At 38.8% G+C, this 21,159-nt stretch overlaps 1 protein-coding gene across 5 annotated transcripts in view; it reads left to right on the top strand.

The window, feature by feature from the left end:
* USP45 (ubiquitin specific peptidase 45) overlaps window positions 1-21,159 on the top strand; it is a 58,434-nt gene that overhangs the window by 11,912 nt on the left and 25,363 nt on the right. For all 5 annotated transcript variants that reach the window (XM_083608330.1, XM_083608327.1, XM_083608326.1 and 2 more), the window contains exons 3-9: window positions 34-203; window positions 718-821; window positions 2,251-2,351; window positions 12,098-12,249; window positions 13,083-13,178; window positions 14,662-14,792; window positions 20,622-20,709. In XM_083608330.1, the coding sequence (XP_083464456.1) occupies window positions 34-203; window positions 718-821; window positions 2,251-2,351; window positions 12,098-12,249; window positions 13,083-13,178; window positions 14,662-14,792; window positions 20,622-20,709 (842 nt within the window). The remainder of the gene's footprint in view (window positions 1-33; window positions 204-717; window positions 822-2,250; window positions 2,352-12,097; window positions 12,250-13,082; window positions 13,179-14,661; window positions 14,793-20,621; window positions 20,710-21,159) is intronic.

Raw genomic sequence — 21,159 nt, 5'->3', positions numbered from 1 at the left:
TCATCTTTTTTTTTTTTTTTACTACTTCCATAGGTCTGACATGCCAGCATGTAAGCCAGGCAGTGGATGTGCATAATGTGAAGAGAGCAGTAGCTCAGAATGTCTGGTCAATATGTTCAGAGTGCTTAAAAGAAAGAAGAATATGTGATGGTGAGCCAGTAATGCCTTCTGACATATGGCTGTGCCTCAAATGTGGTACTCAGGTAAATAAATATGTGACTTTAAAGATATGTAATATGTATAGTTTCTAACCTGCCCCCTGGCCCCTAACAAGGTATATAACACAGCTCATTGATTTAGTAGAGTTCCACCAAAGTACCAATAAAAATCAGTCTAGGACTAAGAGTTTGGAGTTCTGTTCATTTGTGGCATCTGGACACTTGCTTAGGTATGCCTAGCAGCTTGTTATTCCTTAGGTCTTTTTGTCTGGATGTTTTGAAGAAAAGCCAGAATTACAGCAGTGCATATGTTTGAAACAATGAAATTGTTTGGCCATTTTGTTTCTATTACAGAGTAACATTTTTGGAACAATTACTCTTTATTTAGGCATTGGGTTGTTTAGAAGCTGTTCTTGTCAGGGGTCTTCAAAATGTCATATAAGCTACAACAGGTCAGCCCAGGAACAGAAACTTAAGACAAGAAGAAAATTTGCTGATTTTACTAAAGAACATAGTAGTTATGATAACTATAGTTTAACATTTTTATTAATGAATTCAGGGCTGCAGTCAAAACTCAGAAGGCCAGCATTCGCTTAAGCATTTCCAGAATGCACTAGAAGAGCCTCATTGCATTGTAATCAACCTCAGCACATGGATCGTATGGTAAGTAACTTTATGTTTTGAGAGGGGAAGCTGTGTGTGTTTGTGAGGGAAGACATACACTTGTACACCCTGTAATATACAGGTATGCATACATACAATGATTCATTCCTTTCGTACATGAAATTCTTCTTGGAGTTGCACTAACATTTTTTATGATTTAGTTATTCAACAAGAAAATATAAGCTGGTTAAAGAAAGTCCTTTGCTTTATTGTGAATGATAATTCTAGTAGGTCAAACTAATAACTTGTTAGAATGTGAAGTTTGTTAATGTGGACTCTGAAATGTAGCTTCTGCTCCCCAGAGGTCTTATATATATAAAATATATTATATATAAAAAATTTTTCTGCTCCTATAGGTCATCTGCTTTATTACTGTTTTTTTTACCACCCTACGGCCTCCCCCAAAATTTGTGAAACAACAATAAAATAATAATAATAATAATAATAATAATAATAATAATAATAATAAGAAGAAGAAGAAGAAGAAGAAGAAGAAGAAGTAGTAGTAGTAGTAGTAGTAGTAGTAGTAGTAGTAGTTTACTGGCTACTCCTGCAGGTCCAGTGTTGTGATTCTGTGATGCCAAAAGGGTTTTGTGACCTGAAGACCCACCAAATATGTCACTTTTAAAAAGGGAAATTGCCACACCTCCTTTTCACATTGGACCTCCCAGAGGTCAACCCCTGAAAAAGATTACCCCTGCTGTTAATAGGGGTTAATAGGATCAGGCATAGAGGTTCCAGTAGTAGTTTGAGAAGATAATTACTCCATATGTAATGGCTATGGGATCCAGCCCTCACTCTACCACCTGGTGGGGGTTGAGGTGGTGGAATTGTGGAATTGTGGAAGGACAAAGTCTCTCCCATGTTCCCCTCTCTCATACATGGCCTTTTCTTCTTTTTTTCTTTTTTTAAGCAGTCAGATTCACAGTAGCAAAGTGATCTACACTGCTCATACCTAAGAGGGACTCTCCTTTCCAGGGATAGATCACAGTTCATCTGCAAAAGTTCTATTGGCACTAATGTTGCTTCGGACATCCCTTGTGACCGAGGGCCAAACTAAATATCATATGTTTGGGAGCAGGGGTGTTTTAACCCTTTCTGTCTGTGCCTTCCCTGTGATTGGAGAGGGGACTGTTGACATCCCCATCCAGGCACTGTAGTATGCTCACCCTAGCATTGTGGCTACACAGTCTCTTTTTGCCGCCGCCGCCACTGCCAAAATCAGTAGGATCTAGGTGGTGCTGGTGGTGGGGAATTTGCTTGGTTCAGGTCCCAAAATGAATATGTTGTTTATAGTAGTTGTAACATGTAGTCTGTATATAGACATTACCTGAAATAAGGAATCACAATGTTTTATGACTTCATATAAAGTCATAAGAATGATTTGCCTGGAGAATCGTTATGACAACATCTTAAATCCTTATTCTAGGTGTTATGAATGTAATGAAGAGCTATCAACACACTGTAACAAGAAGGCTTTGGCGCAGATAGTCGACTTCCTCCAAAGACATGTTACTAGAAATGAATCAAGTAAGTTTCCGTTAATAAAAGTTATATGGGGCTAAAGTCGATATCATGCCTCTTTTTATTTTTGAGAAATTAAACATGAGGCTTGCAGATCCAGCAGGTCCTTTAAGAGTCCCGTGTGGCCCGCAACATCACAGTCATGCGGCAAACAAACGACTGAATTATCTTTAGTGCTAATAAGTTATGCCCCTAAATTAGTAGAGAATCTTAAGAGACCATCTTGGCTGTGAGTCCTGGAAGACCTGCTCCCTGCCTCGCAGGCCTTTTCCCACCTAGCCTGGGAGGGTGGGGCCCTGGCTGATTCCAGCTACAAAAGCTGTGGCTGCTGAACGGACACTTGGGCTAGGGAATTGCTCAGGGAAGATTTGTTGGGGGGGATTGCTGTTACTGATACTACTTTTTTGTATCTTTATCTGAGATCTTAATATGATTTATGTGGATTTTTTTCAATATTGTACTTTTTGATGTTTTATTTATTGTTTATGATTACTTTTGTTACATTTGTGATTGTGTATTTTTTTTACATGTTGTCAGCCGCCTTGAGCATAGTTTTAACTATGGAAAGGCAGCATACAAATAAAATTATGTATGTATGAGGGCTGTCTCAATGACAACTCTACAGAGCACCTCAGTAGTTCACTTGCAAAAGAGCGGTGCCAGGCTTTCTAGCCATCTGTCTAGAAAACCCTGACATCTAGTTGTATTGAGGTTTGAGAGGTTATTCTGTAATGAAGGAAGAGGTACAGGATATACATAAGTAAGTTATGTGCCTAAGTAACTTACTAAGTTATGTGCCTAAGTAATGTACTAAGTAATTTACTAAGTTACGTACCTAAGTGACTTACTACTAAGTAACTTATGAAAGGGACGCGGGTGGCTCTGTGGGTTAAACCATAGAGCCTAGGATATACATAAGTAAGTTATGTGCCTAAGTAACTTACTAAGTTATGTGCCTAAGTAATGTACTAAGTAATTTACTAAGTTATGTACCTAAGTGACTTACTATTCCTAAGTTACTAAGTAACTTATGAAAGGGACGCGGGTGGCTCTGTGGGTTAAACCTAGAGCCTAGGGCTCGCCCATCAGAAGGTCGGCGGTTCGAATCCCCGCGACGGGGTGAGCTCCCGTTTTTCGGTCCCTGCTCCTGCCAACCTAGCAGTTCGAAAGCACCTCAAAGTGCAAGTAGATAAATAGGTACTGCTCTGGCGGGAAGGTAAATGGCGTTTCCGTGGGTTGCTCTGGTTCACCAGAAGCGGCTTAGACATGCTGGCCACATGACCCGCAAGCTGTCTGCGGACAAACGCCAGCTCCCTCGGCCTATAGAGCGAGATAAGCGCGCAACCCCAGAGTCGGTCACGACTGGTCCTAATGGTCAGGGGTCCCTTTACCTTTACCTAACTTACTATAGCTTTTAAGCAGAATGCATACTTTTTTTGGCTGTAGCTTTTGTATTGCAACAGGTTTCATCTTACAAGAGGTGATTAGAAGAGCCTTGTACTAGGAATATAAAGGATGATAACAAAAGGTCCATGAAAATAGCCGTTTTTCCCTTAGGAAGAAAAATTGCTGTATTTGTGGTTCAAACAGCACCGGTTCTTTTATCAACATATAAGCTATATGATGGTGTGTTGAAAAATAACTTTGCCACCTTTGTTACATGGAAAGCTTTCTAAATACCATGTGCCCAACAAGAATACGAGAACTTGGGCATGGCAACTTTGTCCTGTTCCAGTTTAATTGAGAATTCATTTGAAGGGAAGGCAAAGATGTTGCGGTGCGGGTGTTGAGAACACAGATATCCTGTTGGGTACATTTTGAGGAATGAAAAAAGCAAAATGCTTGTGATTGGTGTGGATGCGAAGGACTAGAGTGGCAGCAGGACCCTGTCTTTCCACTTGGCAGTTCGTAAAGATTAAACTTTAGCTGCAGAAATGTGAAAATTACATTACTTCTACATGACTGACCCAGGGAATTACATTAAGCAATTGAGATAAGCCCAAGTGTGGGGTTTCCCAAAAGAATGCTTGCAGCTGTGTGGATTTCAACTATGATCTAGTGGTTTACCATATCCAACAATATGTTGTTTTCTTTGCTTTCTCCATCCTCCAATTCCCTGCCCTGGCTTTTAAAAAGTAATCTGTTTGGTTAAAAGGGCATGTTTGGCACAACATGGAAGAATAAAGCAAGGGCTTTGTAAGGAGTAACCACTCAGCAGAACCTAGTTTTGTGGAAAAGGTTAGCAGGCCATTATGTTTTATTTGCCAGAAAAGCAGGTGCATTATTGTTGTGATGGCACACTTGTGAGTTTCACATGAACCCAGTGCACATGTAACACACAGGAACCATGCTGAGCTGCTACAGTTTGAATGCCAGTCTTTTCTAGGAATGGGGGAAATTAGAAACAAGGGTGTGCTTGATCACTGGAAACAAAGCTTACACAGATTATTTTTTCTGCATCTTTTCTTTCAGTTTATGGGAACAGGAAAACCATTTTTATTTATGTCGTACTTGCCTTCGTTGCTTGTGGCAGAGTTTCTGTAAAATTTGCAATGCAGCTTGATGTTTTGAGATTCGTAACATTGACACTGAGTATTAATTATTGTTTAAAATGTGCTGGTTTTTTCACTAATATATTGAATATTTCTATAACTTACTGCATTTTTATGTAAATCACTTGAAGATTTTTGCTAAGTGGTGTACAATTTTTATAAATAGCATTTTTGCAAACTATGTGTAATTAAACTTTGTAGGTTTATATTACCTCTCTATGTAGATTTATATAAGCTTTTGACTTTTTTGAGTAGTGTATCTCAATAGAAGTAGATAATGCGAATAAATAGTCTGACTAGTGGTTGTTGTTTTTTTTGTAGTCCAGCGTTCAAAGAAACATAGGATATCCAGCTTATTTATTACTTTCTCTGTTGGGGTGAGAAATAGGAGGAGGGGTGTGTGTGCACAAACACTAAGTCTAAAACATTCTAGGAAGAGTTCTGTTCAGGTTATATCTAATCAGGCACTTGAAGAAATTGATGGGAAATAGTTATAATAGCTATCTATTTTTTTTGCTTAACTGATCCAGAAACATGTTACTGTTCCAAATATCTCCCTTGAGAACGGGTCTGATCATATTCTGCAGAAGGAGAACACTATAAAATATTGATGATGCTATTGCAATGCACTCTGGAGGCTCCTATTTATTTTTATTTTATTGCGGATGTAATTTAAGTCTTTTAAAGGTGTTCTGGGCAAATAAATTATCATTTCCATCATGTTCTGTTTGTGAATTTGCCAGAGTTGGAAACAGAATCCTGAACTAAGTGGGTGGAATTCAATATTGCAGTCTTCCGGTTGTTCTGTCTGCACAAACATTGCCGCTTGCCAGATGGAAAGATCACTCCCATGCTGTTTTGAGTATTTTCTCAATTCTTCCAGAGCCAATTTTGGGTGGGTAGGAGGTGTGTAGGCAGGGAGCGGGAGGAAAGCCTTGTTGTGCAAGCAGAAGTCCTTGTGCAGGGCTTCCACTGAAAGGACTGGTTAGGTGGATCCCGTGCTTTATTAGAATGTGATGTATTTGGGTGAGAACATAGGGTTGAATGCAGATTTGATCAGAGTAAATCCATTAAAATCAGGGGGATTTAGTCATGCGGGATTTCAGCCCCATGTTCTCTTAGCAAAACATTTTGATGAAACCATCTCAAATCTCATTTTTTATTGCTTAAATGTGTTACACCACTCCACAGTGAAAAAATCTTGGATTAGTTTAAAATGAAGTGCATGATTTAAAACAAAACAACTAATAATTACTATAATCCAAGAAGACTTAATCAATGGGTTTAAGCACACTTAATTCAGCTGTGGATTGTGGCCAAAATCTATAAAACTCATGGCATAACACTACAATTAAAAAGAGAAGCACAGGCAAGAAATTAAAAATAACTCTTCAACTTAAAATATAAAGGTGGATGGAATGGAATATGATGGAATGGTTTTCACTTGTCTCCTGAAGACTAAATAAACCTGGTTTGAGAAGGACACTCTGTAACTGGGATGCCTCTTGATCCTTTGGGACCCTGCCAGTCAAGTAAGGAGAATTTTCTTACAGATGCGATGACTCAGTTAAAAACTATTTAAGTTTCATTGCTTAATTTGAAATAGGCAATACCTCAACATTGGAAGGTGAAGTCAAGCCTGGGATTATGTAAAAGAACTCGATCTAGAGAGTTTATCACTAAGTGCTGCGGATAATATCTCCATTCTGATGGGGCTTGTGCTTGCTTCATGAAATTGAGCAATACCCATTTATTCTGTCATTGCCCTATAAATAAATTGCCATTTTAATTCTTTGATGCAGTGGTGTTATAGTATAGTATGGAAAAAATGGCACAATTGTCTTACCAACCATTTAAGAATGGAGCATTCACTTGTTTTTTCTCATTTAAATTAGAAAATCTTAACCTTTTCATAGTATTGGGGGGAAAACTGCTGCTTCAGTTTTTCTTAATTTTCTGTAATATAATGGCAATATGTTTATAATACAGCATTGTGTGAATGTGCTAAAAGGAAAGAAAGCTATTAACCTTGTTTTTTATTCCAGAGAAGTATTCATTAGAGAAAAGCATTGACCTTGAAACATGTTCCCTGATCTCTCTCTCCCCCCCCCCCTTTTATTTTACTTAATGGAAAACAACAACAACAACAAAATAATCCCCTGATAAAAGAAAAACTGTGAACATTTGTTTTCTTTTTACTTTTATACCATCTGCCCATCCTGTTAAATTATTGTTTCAGGAAGAATATGGGAAACGTGTGTACAGAAGACAGAGTTCTTCTAAGAAACATGGTTAAAGCAAATTGATGCAGAAGTCCTGCCAGTCTTGTATGTCAGTGAAGTGAATACTGTATTCTGTAAACATAGATAGTTGTAGTAGATCTGTGGCTTTTCTAACTAAAAAAAAATTACATTGTAAGACTGAAATGTTTAAAAAGAATATAACTTCATTACAAAGTTTCCTGAGACAGAGTAAATCACATTGAACTCAGTGGGGACATTCTTCAAATGGCTGCCTATGCCTAACCTCCTCCAATTCCCCCACAGTCTGGGATCTCACTTCCCAAACACTTCTTAAGGGTCCATTGCCTTTAGAAAGTGCATCAGGGTCTGCAGTGAGGAGAAGGAAGTTGGGAACTTCCTGTGCCTGTGTGGCCTTAACTGAATGCTGTGCTGGATATAACCCTCTCTGAATGTTAAAGAGGTTTATAAAATGGTTCAAGGAACAGAATTCTTTGGTCAGAGGACTGGACCTGCCAGATTTAAGAATTCTCTAGAGTTCAAATTACCAATGAACATGTAAATGCTTCTCACATCTGTTAAAAGCAGAATGTTTCAGGTGAAGATCAGCTAAGCCAAAGTATGTAGATTTCATTTCTTAGGGCAGTTGAACTAACAGTCAGATCCTGTTCATGTTTTCTTCAGTTTAAGTCCCACTGAACATCCTCACACTTCACCTTAAATTGCAGTGGATGCCTATGCATGTTTATTCAGAAGTAATTCCCACTGTGTTCAGTGAGTTCAGTTAAGTGTGTTTAGGATTTCAGTCTGGGTTATGGATTGGATTTTAAGAACTGACAAAACACATTTTCTTTATATTTCCAGTTTCCTGATCTGCTAAGCTAATGTGCTGTTTGGATGTGTAATTATGGCTTCCTGCATTTTATAATTATATGGGTATTCATGTCTTAGTAACAAAGCTGTCCTGTTCATAGTCATTGTTTTTTGTGGTGGGTTTTGTTTTATTCTCTCCACACCCCCCCACTACTGAATGATTCACATTTGAGATTCAGTAAACAGAACCTTGCTACTTGTGTGAAGCTGTCATTTAACCATGAAATGAAATGCTTTTATTGAGTTTGCCCTCCAGATATGGTCCTCTGTGGCAGTGCTGTCCATATTTGGTGGCTGTACAAGGAGAGCCAGGTGGTGCTGCAAAGCATAGCACAGTGAAGCGTGGACAGATCTAGGTTTGACATTTGTCATCCTGCACTGCTGAAGGGGAGAGAAAAATCTGCTTTTCCATATGCTTCTGCTCTAATTTTTGCCTGCAGTTTTGTCCAGATGGCCTTGTGAGCATTGTTTACTTTAAGATGTTGTCCCAGATGTTGTTGAATGCCGATGGATAAATGAAACAACTGTGGTAGTCCAATATGCAGATTATGTACACAATTTTGACTTTTTTAAAATAAAAAATAACCAGTAGGTTTATGTATTATTTTTTTACTTTGGCAAAAATTCTTTCTACTTTAATTTACTTTTAAAAGAAAAGAGCCAGTATAAGGTAGTAAAAAGATGCTGGGTTTAGACAAACGCATCCAGGGTTCAAATCTCTGGTTAGTGATAAAGCTCAGTGGGTTTATCTTCCAGCCTAGCTTTCTTTCACATAATTGTTGTGAGGATAGCATTTGCCAGGGGTGGGGAGCCATGTGTGCTCTGTTGAGCTCTGTTTAGGTGAGATATATTATTAAATGTGTTGTATAAGTTTTATGTCACTGGAGATTTTAGAGACTTGCTTTGTGAATGAGGTTTTTATGGGTGCTGCATTTGGAGAATGCACCACTCAGGTTTCTGATCTTAGAGACAAAGCAGGATCAGCTGCATCACCAAGTTCTTTATGGAGAACTTGATCACACAGCTGATCCATGCAGAAAACATCACACACAATTGTATGAAGTGCAGCACAAGTATGTTTCCACTAATATATTGAATATGCAGTTGATTCATCTCTCTCTCTCACTGACACACACACACACACACACACACACTTATACAAAGAGAACTAGCTCCGTAAAGCAGCTCCTGAATCTCCTGGCATGTCTCGTTTGCTTTTTACTGGCCTCTATTAGTGAACTTGGGTGTATTCTATATGAACTGCCTCATTATGAGCATCAGGCAGTGGGGGTGGTGTCAAAAATGAAATTGCATCTTTTGCAAACCCAGGCATAATTTCAAAAAAAATGTGCTTTGACTGGAAGGCAGGGAAATCATTCCAGCCATCTTATGTCAGCTATAATAGGAATATTTAATCGTATTTGGTTTCTTTCATTATTTAATTATAGTCCCCCCGCCCTCCCAAACCACCTCCCTATTTTTCGACAGGATGTAAGTATCTAAGGGTAATGCATAGAGAAATCTTTCAGTATGAGAGTTCTGTTAATGTAAATAGGTCTGTTTAGTTATTTCTCAAGAACACTTAATGAGTCCTCAGTATGTAACTCATTAGGGCAAATATATGAATTCATATGTCAAAATGTAGATTGCAGCACTGCAGCTCTTGGCATCCATTAAGTCCATAACTTGTTCACATTGACATGCATTGTTAATCAATACTTGAAATGCTGCAGATGTCAGTAATGTTCATATTTAGTACAGCAGCCATGACAGTATGAAAGTTGCTAGTAGAAATCTAGGCTAAATACTGTGTCTCAAGTATTCTTATTACCTCTAGGCTACAAGTTAATGGCTGTCTAACTTCACTGCCCCATATATATTTAAGCAATAAGGCAAATAGGGAAATACAAGGACACCGTACTGGTAGCACATTATATTACAGTTTGTTTAAATATATTGGATTTTAAAGGTTTAAGGCAAATAGCAAGCAGTCGCTTCATCTTGTTCTAAATTAACAAGTCCGTGTCACATGGTGAACTGTGGTGGGCAGAGAACAGTGCAAGTATGTTATAGGGAAAACATGATATCCATCCAGTTGTTGAAGATCTGCTGCAAACTTATTTGAGCTCTTGCTCTCCTGATGGGCAGGGTGCTAAGGCTACAATCCTATACATACTTGCCTGGAAGTAAGTCAGAATTAACTTAATGGGACTAATGTCTGAGTGGAATGTGTTGAATTGTGCTGCACGATTCTCAATTCTGCCACCACTGGAATATTTATGAACTAGACTTTCTAGCATCTGGCATATACTCTGCATTTTATAAGTTCCATGAAAGGCCCTTCAGACATAGTATAATAGTCAACAGAGGCTGTGAGGAGAGTGTTGTATGATTCTTGGATATATTAAGGGAAATAATGGAAGTTTGTAGACTGTAGACTGTTACTTGCACTTGGTTCCCATTTAAATCAATAGGACTTAAGTCATGACTAAAAACTGAGAAGAATGTTCATCAAGGATAATATAGGGGACTGTAGTGACCTGATTGTCAATGAAATAAAGAAACTTAAATATTTTGGTTTGCATTTTAAAATCTATACGTACCTATAAATTGGCTGACACTGACTTTTAATGGTGTATCTATGTGCATTCTGTATAGAATGGATAGGATGTATATTTCTTTATATTGATGGTTGAAATGACCATGATGACCAACAACATGATACTAAGTCATGACTGTTTGGCTCCATTGATAACTAACTTTTCACGTGTCCAACCCAGAATATTCAGGATTATTTCAGAAAGTAATGCTGTTCTCTGAACTGTGTTTTAATGTTTAAGGGTTCTCTTACTTTAAGGGGTTGAAAACTGGGGTTATGCTTGGGTATATGCATCATCCTCCCCACCCCGAAGTCTCAAGTTAGCGGAGCACGCCTGGCGGGATAATAGTTTTTCAGCCTCAAATGACTTTGCTAATAGAACAGCATTGTTGCTGCCCTTTGAATCAGTGGCCATATATATATGATCTGCTGTCCATAATTCTTTGGGCCATAGATACCATGTGTCTTACACGTCTTGAAAATTGGAGTCGTGTACACAGTGCATGTTACTATGAACTTGAAAAAATATATGAAGTATTGCAAGACACAGAAATTGCCCTACATGTATGAGTCTGGTATAGCCTTTAGATTTTTAAAGCCTTTTTAATCATATGATCTGCCAACACCTATATATAACCCTCATTTAGATATATAGTTATATATAAGTATAGCCCTCATAGCAGAGAACACCTAAATGTGTGGCTGGTTTGGGATAAAGGCTGAGAGCCACTTCACACATGACGGTTTTACCATTATTTATAAGGCTTGTTCAAGGTGCACGTGCTAGCCCCGCCAATTTTTTCTCTCCTTTTAACGGATAATTCCATACCATACCCTAAGCTGCTTTCAAAATTGATATTTATTTATTTATTTATCAATCAATCAATCAATCAATCAATCAATCCATCTATCTATCAATCGCATTGCTCCAGCAAAGCCCAGTGGGTGTACCACAAAATATAACAGTAAAATTACATCCAAGATACACAGTTAAGGTGTATCTCTAATCTGGTCCTTTGGGGAAAGTTTTAGACTTCTGTTAAAGAAAAGGGAATCAGAAATTCCCTTGAACATGTAGTTCATAGAAGCATGAGTTGGAAGGGAACCCAAGGGACATATAGTCAACTCTCTGCAATGCTCAGATATTGAAAGTTCAGATATTGCCTGTAGTTTGAACATTTTGCTTACACGCTTTTATGAGTTTGAGAACAGCTAATATGACAGGACAATAAGTTTCTGACTAGCAAACCTTCCTATGTCAAGAGTACAAACATGGTATTCAGCACATGTGATGGTACATGTGCTAGCTGATCCCAGACTCAAAAAAGTGTGTTCAAATACCCTAAGGAACTTGGTGTTATTCTAATTAGGTTTTATTGATCAAGCATCTGTGGATAAGTCTTCACTGCTTTGTCTTTTATATCACTTTCATAAGCACACAGTGACTTTCTACCCATAGTTGTTACTGCTATTTCTTTTCTATTAAAGGTTCATCATCAAAAATTATATGGTTACATGGAGAAAACAATGAAGCAAGTGACATATTAAAGGGCAAAGGCATCAGCTCTAGTTGGGCATCAGTTCCGGTTAAAGGCATTAATAACCTAGGGAACACATGCTTCTTTAATGCTGTCATGCAGGTAAGAATTAAGATGCACCACCGTATTCTGAAATACACCTGTGTATTTCATTAAGGCTGCAGGTTGCACTTATTTTTGTCTTGGGTTCCGAAACATACTGATAAAAATTTGGTAAGACTGCATAATGAATTTCCTTGTTAGCCTTCTGCTGCTGCACTGGCTACCTAGGACAGCTCCATCCTGTTTTCTGAACTTTCACACTTCAATTATTTTATATTACTTAGCAATATATCAGTACCTTTATTCTTGTAGTAGTTGCATTTCAAGGGGTAGTGGGAGATAAGGAGAAGTGCAAGGACCAGCTTTAATTAAACTGTAGCACAAAGGTGATCTACTATTGCTGGAGTTGTGCTGCTCTTTTTTTATTATTTTAAAAAAGTCAAAATAAATGAGCTCCTAAATGGAACAGAGGAAGAATAAGGAGAAACATTGATCTAAAGATGTCATCTAGCTGATCTATTTGTTGAGTGAAGAAACTGATAATTTTGAACTGAGCAGCTAGTGTAGAAGCAGGAGTTTTGTTGCTGCTAACTGTGTGACCAGTTAGAATTTGAAGTATGTATTTTTATAATGGCAGTTTGCAGAACTTGAAACTTGAGGGAATTTTGAAAGCAGTTTTTGATGTGGCATAGGCAGCTGCACATTAAAGAAATGGTCAGAAGCCTCGCTGGACATATGTTCTAAAGGAGCTCTTTGGATTGTGATTATTCTACTGCCATTAAGGAGAATTATGCTTGCCACAGTATAAATTCACTTTCAATAATAATTTGTTAAGAGTAGGCCAGTTAACAAATAAATGCCATCTATAACCTTTTCCTTCCTTTTTTCTTTAGAACATGGCACAGACACACTTGTTAAATGAACTAATGTGTGAAGTTAAAGAAAAGGGGACAAAGCTTAAAATTGGCCAGAGTCCTGCATCTCAACTGGTAAGCATTTAGTGAGAAATGCTTTGTGTGAAATATTCAGAGGACCCTCCTTTGGGAATGGCATTGACTGGACATTGAAAAATGATAATGGTGAATATATTCTTGACCAATTTAATATTTATTCAGTGATCACGATATCTGCCTCTACTTTAGTTTTTAGACATATTGTTCTATAAAATTAGTGACTGGGGTGATGTTCTGCTAAATTAAAAGAGAAGTGTAACTTGAGTTTTGCTTTCCAGCTTCCTGTAGTCATCTGGTCGCTGTTGGAACAGGATGTGAGGCTAGATGGACCTTGAGATTTAGCAGTGTTCTTATTTCTTAAAGCAGAGGTTTTCAACCTTTTTGAGTCCAAGGCTCCCTTGACCAACTACATTCTTAATGTGGTGCCCCTGTGGGGCTCAAGAGCCCAGTTATGTCACCCCGTGTCTGCATAGCTGGCAGCCTCTCACCTTTTTCAAACCTCCTCTCCTCTCCCCACTCCTCTGCCACCCTGCTCTCTGAGCTGCCCCCCCCCCACGTCCCAAAGAGAGGTGCCTCCTCACACTGCCCCACAGTGGCTTGGGAAGAGGATGCCTCCAGCCTTAGTGGCCCAATGGAGGCTAGCCAAAGGTGAATGTGAGGCCGGCACCTTACCTTGGGAGGCAGCAGCGGGTGCTGCCGGGTGTAAAGGCTCCACTTCAGCACTGGGTACTCAGCTCCAAGGCAGGCTTTGCACACAACAAGCACAAGAAAGGTCAGTGCAGTGCCTGCTTGCCTGCCCGGCCTCTCACTTGTCCATTCCCAACAGCAAGGGCCGACTGACTGGGCTCCTGCTTGCAGTTTCTGGCAACCAGCACCCCTGGCCAGCCCCAGAGGCGCCATCCACCTGGGGGAACTTGTAGCCAGGACTACTGCAACAAACAGCCATGCAAGCCTTTGGGAGGCAGAGATGCAAGAGGGCATCAAAAGGAAAGAGGGACAGAGGCCAGTGTTGCCTGCGGCACCCCTGACCATCCTTCAGGGCACCCCAGGGTGCCATGGCACACTGGTTGAAAACCACTGTTTTAAGGAGAAACTGATGTCCAATTTTGTCTCCGAATAACATTTCAACCCACATATGTCTTTTTCATGCTCATCTCTAAAACAAAATTAAAAATCACACTTGACTTTTTAAAAAAAATATCCTTGTAAAATGTATTTTAGTCTATATATTGTACCTCCTTATGTTGATACATGGCAAGGCATGTTAAATCTTGCTTTGTTCATTGTTTGCTTGTTCAGAATGCTCACCAAGTAGACCGTCCTCCAGCAAAATGCTATATTTTAAATATAGGATTCTACAAATTGTTTTTCTTTACACATAAAGTGCCAACCTTGAGAGGTTTAGGGTTCCCCCCTTTTCCTAATTTTAATTAGCTGTTTCATCAACTGTTTAGTTTAAATTTATAAATTAAGAGGAAGTACTGTGAATTAACGTCTGATATTTATTTTGATCCTCAAGGAACCTTTGGTAGTGAACCTTTCAAGTCCTGGGCCACTGACTTCAGCTATGTTCCTGTTCCTTCACAGCATGAAAGAAACTGGAAAAGGGCCTCTTTCTCCCAAAGTTCTTTTCAGCCAGCTCTGTCAAAAGTAAGAGCAACTTCACGTTGGTAGCATGTTTCACATGCATGGCATCCACATATTAAATTTGAGATGCTTTGCCTAACATAATCCTTTTTATTTAGATCAGTAGAAATTTATTATGGCGTATCATGTTGAAATAAAATGGCAATGATTTTTATACGAGTTTTCCCCTCTTAACTGTTAGGTTATTGAGGAAAAAAGAAAGAAATTGATGATTCTTTCTATAGCAACTGTTCTGCGTCTGGTACTAATTCATCCACTGTTAATTTTGTTAGTGTTGCAGCTGTCAGACGTTTTGCTAAGACAGATTGTGTGCATAGCTACAGGGCCCTTCTGTTTGTTTTCCACTATTCTGAATATTAGGGATGCAGACTTTTGACTTATCTAGAGACTTAGTGGCTCACACAACATTTATGTACTAAGAGGACATAAATAATTCTTTTATTTGTTACGGCTGGGTAATTTTATCAGTGGAAGAAATTGTGAAGCCAGGTATTATGGCAGTACTCCTTGCTATTGAGTAGATTTTCAGCTGAATAGGAAAGTGGAGCTTTGTTTTTGCTTGGTGTGCTCAAAAAATGCAGTTAGTGGTGTTTTTAAAAAACCCAAACTTGTGCTTTAGAATTGCTGGGTAACGTTTTCTTTATTAGCAATAATGCAGTGATAACTATGGTGTCTTGTAATTTGGAGCTTAGAAAATCCAGTAGTTTGTAAGAAAAGGAGAAGGTCACATAGCAGGCAAAAGAGGAAATTGTCTCATCTTGGTTCTTTTTCTGGATAATCACAGATGGTTCAGATTGAAAAACACCACCACTTAGTATATGTGTCACTTCTTTTTGCTCTAGATATTTTTTAAGGCATCAGCTACATAATCCTATACATCTGTAAATCATATATACAATTTTCAGCCTCAAGGCCATGTTCCTTCACAAAGAACCTTCTATGGACTGCATTCTAGTGGTGGGTGGTTCCACAGGTCAAGTGGGTAGAACAATGTATGTGGGCAGAGCAATGGAGGGATGTGTGTTCATGCACACACCAACATACACACACTTATCCCCAAGCAAGGTAATAATTATCACACTTTGAGGACACATATTCCAGCCAGGCAAAAGCACTCAGGAAAGGCATGGGAACGGGGCCAGAGAGAGGTGTGGCTTAGGGAGAGTACTGAGAAGTAAATAGAAATCTGAAGAGTTTCATTTAGCTCTTGGACCTGAGATTCTCCACTGTGTTTACTTGGAAATAGGTGCCACTGTTTTAAATGGCGCTTGCTTCCTAGTTACATACATTTAGGATTGCAGCCTTAAATCTGTGACTTAAGATCTGTGAAGCAAGTGCTGCTGAATTCAATGAGACTTTTGAGCAAACATTCTGGAATTCCACTGTTAGATGCACCTTTGATAAAACTGTTATTTTGCTGGTGCTAAGGACAGAGGGCCTTGACAGGAACCAAGGGAAGTGTCCAAGGGTGAAGTGGGACCCATGGGTACCATTTAGTGGTATCCAGAGCTAAACAAATGAATGGGAGGCATTTCTCCCCTGCCCCTCCTTCTCCATTAATTTTAAATTTACAATTAATAGGAACAAGATAATTTCCTATTTTTAGAATTCTGTTATCCTGCCTCTCTACAATTATGTAGGATGAGGTGCTGTTAGTATACAACTACCTTAAGTTTCTAAAATATCTACACTTTAAAAAAGAAAATTCTTAAGCATGTTTTAATATTTGTGGTTACAACTACTCTTGCAATCCAAGAAGGCTATCAAAGATTCAAAGGAGTTTCAAATTCTATCCTACCCTATGTAAATGTTTCTTCAATGTCATTACCTAACACACCATTTGTTTTTCTTCCCATAAATTTGGGATAGGAAACTTTTGACCCGTGGGTCTGATTAGGTCTGCCAGGCCTCCCTGTTTGGTCCACAAGGCCACTTCATCCAAGCCACACTCATCTTCCCTACACTGTACATCATATATGATATCACATGTGTGGCAGGTAAAAATCTGGCTCAGGCAAAAGAGAGTTTGCTGGCTCTGCTGAGCAGCCGATTAGTGGTACCTACTGTCCAGTCTTGGGGATATGACGGATCATTATCTCCCTTGGCTTTCCTGGGGCCAAGTTTTAAAGTCAGTTACCTAATATCACAATGACATCAGGTGACATTTTGCCCTGCACTTGCACAGCACCTTTCAAACAAGAGTCTTGCTAAGCCCCTTTCAAAGCGCTTTGCAGGCACCACAGATCAGTTCATTGGCAATGCTTGCAAACCCTCTTTTGGCTGAACTGGTCTTCTACCTTCTCCATGTGGTTGTGGCTTGTCTCAAACAGCCTCACGGATCACATGGGGAGACCTGGCAGACCTGATTAAGTCCAAGGGCCAGAGGCTTCTTGCCCTATGCAAAGCACTTTGGAAGGGGCTTATTTTTGGGTCTCACTAAGCCCATTTCGAAGTGCTGTCTCACGGAGCACTTTGAAAGGGGCTCTGCAAGTGAGGGTCAAAAAGTAATCTAAGATCGTTATGACTTTAAATATTTTTAAATTCTAAGCTTTTTAAATTCACTACTAACTCGAATCTGGCATACAGGTGACATACTGCATTTCTTGTGACATACTGGTTTCTTGTGATAAACCTTTGATATTGATATCACTACAATATTTATTATTGTCCATAAAAATATTTATCAAAACTTTCCCACCCATTCTTAAGTTGCACCATTAAGTTTTCAAGCTATTTGTTTGATGAAGAAAAACATTGTTTCTTGTTTTGCAGATCAGAGTATTCTGGTTCTTTTTCTGTTTACCTGTTTCTATGCCTACCATGATGATGCTTGGTTGATGCAGTGAAATGTTTGTTTAGTTTATATCCTGCTCTTCCTCCCTGAAGGAGTCCAGGGTGGCAGTCTTGACATTTAATTTTTTCCTTGGAGTTGATAATTAACAGTGCATATTTGGTTTAAATGTACTGACAATCGAATCATGAAAGTTTTACCTAAAATAAATTCTCCTTCACTTAAAATGAATAGATGCTATATCTAAGTATTGGCTAAATATTTAGGTGTTATTCAAAACAGTTCTGTTTTGTACCATGTTGAGCATTGAGATGGTAGACTTGAGTTGCCATGACATAGCTGTCACAGTTGTCCTTCACTACTTATGGCCATTAACAGGAATTCAACCTGTTCTGTCATTTATACTGCTGACACTGTACAACAGGTTGTAGCGCATTGACACTGGCTTCCATATGTTAGCACATCTGTGAACGGTCAGTTCAACCAACCATCTTAGAGTCCTCCACTTTTGCCAAGGATCTTGCTTGGAGCATATTTTCAAGGAGACAAGAATGCACATCTTTTAGTTGTCAAATCTGAACATATCAATGCTGATTAGAGCTTTTCTATTTCCCCTTTCCTACACACTCTCCCCCACTCGTCTTTCTTTAGCTTTTTTGACAAAGCTTTCCTGTAGAAATCTTTCCATTTCTCACTAAGAATTTTAGTGCAGTATTGTATGTTAACAGACGTTAATATTTATTGCTCATAGGCCTTAAACTGGCTTAACCACGAAATGTATTATTTTTAAACTGCTGTACTTTAGTCATTTTATATTGAAAAGTGTGTTGATTACACCTTTATAGTATGTGACCTTGGGCCCAGCCTTCATCTCTCAGCCTGCCCTAGCCTACTTCACAAGTACTTGTTGTGAATAAAATGGCCGGGGGTGGGGTGGGGTGGGGGGCAGAGTTAAACTGAGGTTTTTTAGAGGAAAATGTAAGTAGTTCCAGTTGAAAGTGTGTTGATGGCTTGTGTCACAATAAATGGCAGAGAAGATTCAGAAAATGTTCTGCAAGGTGTCCTCTTTTTCAACTGTAGGTGAGAAAAAGGGAAAACTTCAGAAAGAAATACTTTATGATAAATTTTGGGCTAGCTCTAACATTTTTCTTCTTGTATTCACTAACTGGTACAATTGTATAAGACCTTGATGGAAAAGGCCTTGGTTGGGCAAATGACAAATGAAATTACTGTATACAGGACAAGTTGCTGACATACACTGAAAATTATTCTGCTGCTCCTACTGTTCAGAACATCTCTCCTTAGGCTAAAACAAAAATTGGAATCAGTTCTTCTAATTTTATTAAAAGGTGGAACAGGCCAAAGCAGGAAATTCTTTCTTTCCCCATAACTTCAAGTTTTATTAAATATCACCATAAGCTGTGTTCTGTCAATTATACTCTGGATTGTATATCAAGAGGAGTGGACAGGGGTTGTGCATGTGTCCCATTCCACTTCTCTACGCAAATAAGTAATGGCTTTGACATTTACTGGTATTTACAAACAAGTTTCAGTTTCCCATGAGATAGTGCCTTTCAGGGGCAGCTTAGATAAGGATGTATAGTATTCTGCAGTAAGAATTACTGTTTGTTTTAAAACTGACCAGACTCTGAATATAATATTTCAGTTTAAGAAATCAGTCCACCAAAGTCTGTAGCTGACCTGTGTTTAGGTCTAAAATAAATAAAGATCAAACTTCTGTAATCCTTTCTGGCCTCTTCACCTTGAGACAATACAGTACTTACTTGCCATGGCTAATCACTATTTATAAGCCTGATACATGTATCTATCACATTTGCGTTCTGCAGTCTTGCTTGGACAGACCACAGTTAACAATTTATTGTGAATGCACCTAAGAGGACTCTTTCACTACTCTGTATATTTGCTGGGGGGGGAGGGAGGAGCAGGCAGTGGGGAATTTGATCCCTCCCTTTGTGTTATGTCTGAACCAGGGATCATGGTTTGTTTTAACAAACTATGATCAGTACGTCCAGTTTGATTACCAGGAAAGCCTGGCTTTGCATGGCTTCTCCCTAGCGCAAGCAGGGAAGAATGAAAGAGCCCACTCAGGTGTGATTATTATAAACCATTAACTATATTTTACTATTATGTGTGAACAGGGCCACAGTTTTTTTATGGAAAGTTGAATATTTTTATAGGAACAATGCTGGTAATGGTGAGCTAAAACTTATTCTTAATTTTCATTAAGCACCTGGCATTGTGCATCTAAGACAGCTGGTAGTGTGCACTCCTTTTCTTTGCTAATGAAATGCCCCGTTTGCTGCACTAATGTGACAATAATCTGCTGCTCTTTTCAACAAAGAAGCAAGCTACCTGCTCTTCTACATATTGTAGGACTTTTAAGATTAGCCTTCATATACTTTATAATAGGTGCTGTATAACCCTCAATATACCAAAACTCAAGTACCTTTAAATATTTTTTTTACTGGAACTAAAAAAACCCCATGTCATTATGTGTTCAGAGTGAAGGTCTGTAAATTTCCAGCATTTATTCTAAAATCGTAATGCCCTGTGGACTGTCCTTCTGAAAATTGGCTGCCTGGATAAATTTGTGAACATCTCTGCAGATTTAAGATCAGCCATTTGATCTCAGAGGTGGTGGATTGGTGGTTTTGGCCACGATTCCAGCATTTATTTTTTGTCATAGGAGCAAATGGCAGCCATTCACTTGTATAGAAGAAACTTGACACCACTGTGATAAGTTTGTTTCTTTTCTCAAGCGTTGCCCCTACAGTTTTGAGTTTTGTTGCCTCTCAGCTATGTCTCATATTGAAGCTTATATGCTTTCCACCTCCCTTTCACCTTTATATATTCCTGTTTCTTGTTGTGGTTTTCTCTTTTTGGCCATGGTTTTCTTTTGATTCCTTAGCAAACACACATTTGTATATAAATTACCTTATTTAGAAAACGTATGATTTTATTATTGAATCTGAAAACTCATCTGCTAGAGACATACTCATTTCTTCTCTCCCGTTTTGCAGGGCTCCTCGCTTTAAGGGATTTCAACAGCAGGACAGCCAAGAAGTTCTCCACTATTTGCTAGATGCAATGAGAATAGAAGAGACAAAGGTGATATGTTTGTAAATCAATAAGTAGGCAATAGACTTAAATTTACATTTCAACTATTTTTTGGTGCTCTGATGTGGTAGTTGAGACAAGCAGAATAGACTCTTAATCTGGGTTCAAGCCCCACGCTGGGCAAAAGATTCCTGCATTGCAGGGTGTTGAATGAGATGATCCGTGCAGTCCCCTCCATCTATGCAATTCTATGAGTCTATATTAAAGATATTACTGCATGGAGAGGACCCCTGGACTCCAGGCCCAGCAAAGTTAACACATCTGTGCAATAGTAGCAAATATGTGTCTGTTTTTGTTCCTTTTTGTTCCTATTTTGTTCCTATTTAGTTGTATTCATGTCTTCCTTTGTTTACTAATCTGAGGGCAATTTAACATAAGGCTCTCAGTAATTTTACACCTCCTTAGCTTCAGTAAGGTCTGGCTACTCACCAGGTTGTTTGC

This window comes from Podarcis filfolensis (assembly GCF_964270895.1).
Source record: "Podarcis filfolensis genome assembly, chromosome: 3".
In the NCBI taxonomy this organism is placed as follows: domain Eukaryota; kingdom Metazoa; phylum Chordata; class Lepidosauria; order Squamata; family Lacertidae; genus Podarcis; species Podarcis filfolensis.
The sequence above is the reverse complement of the archived record's forward strand: the minus strand, read 5'-3'. Positions and strand labels throughout refer to the sequence as shown.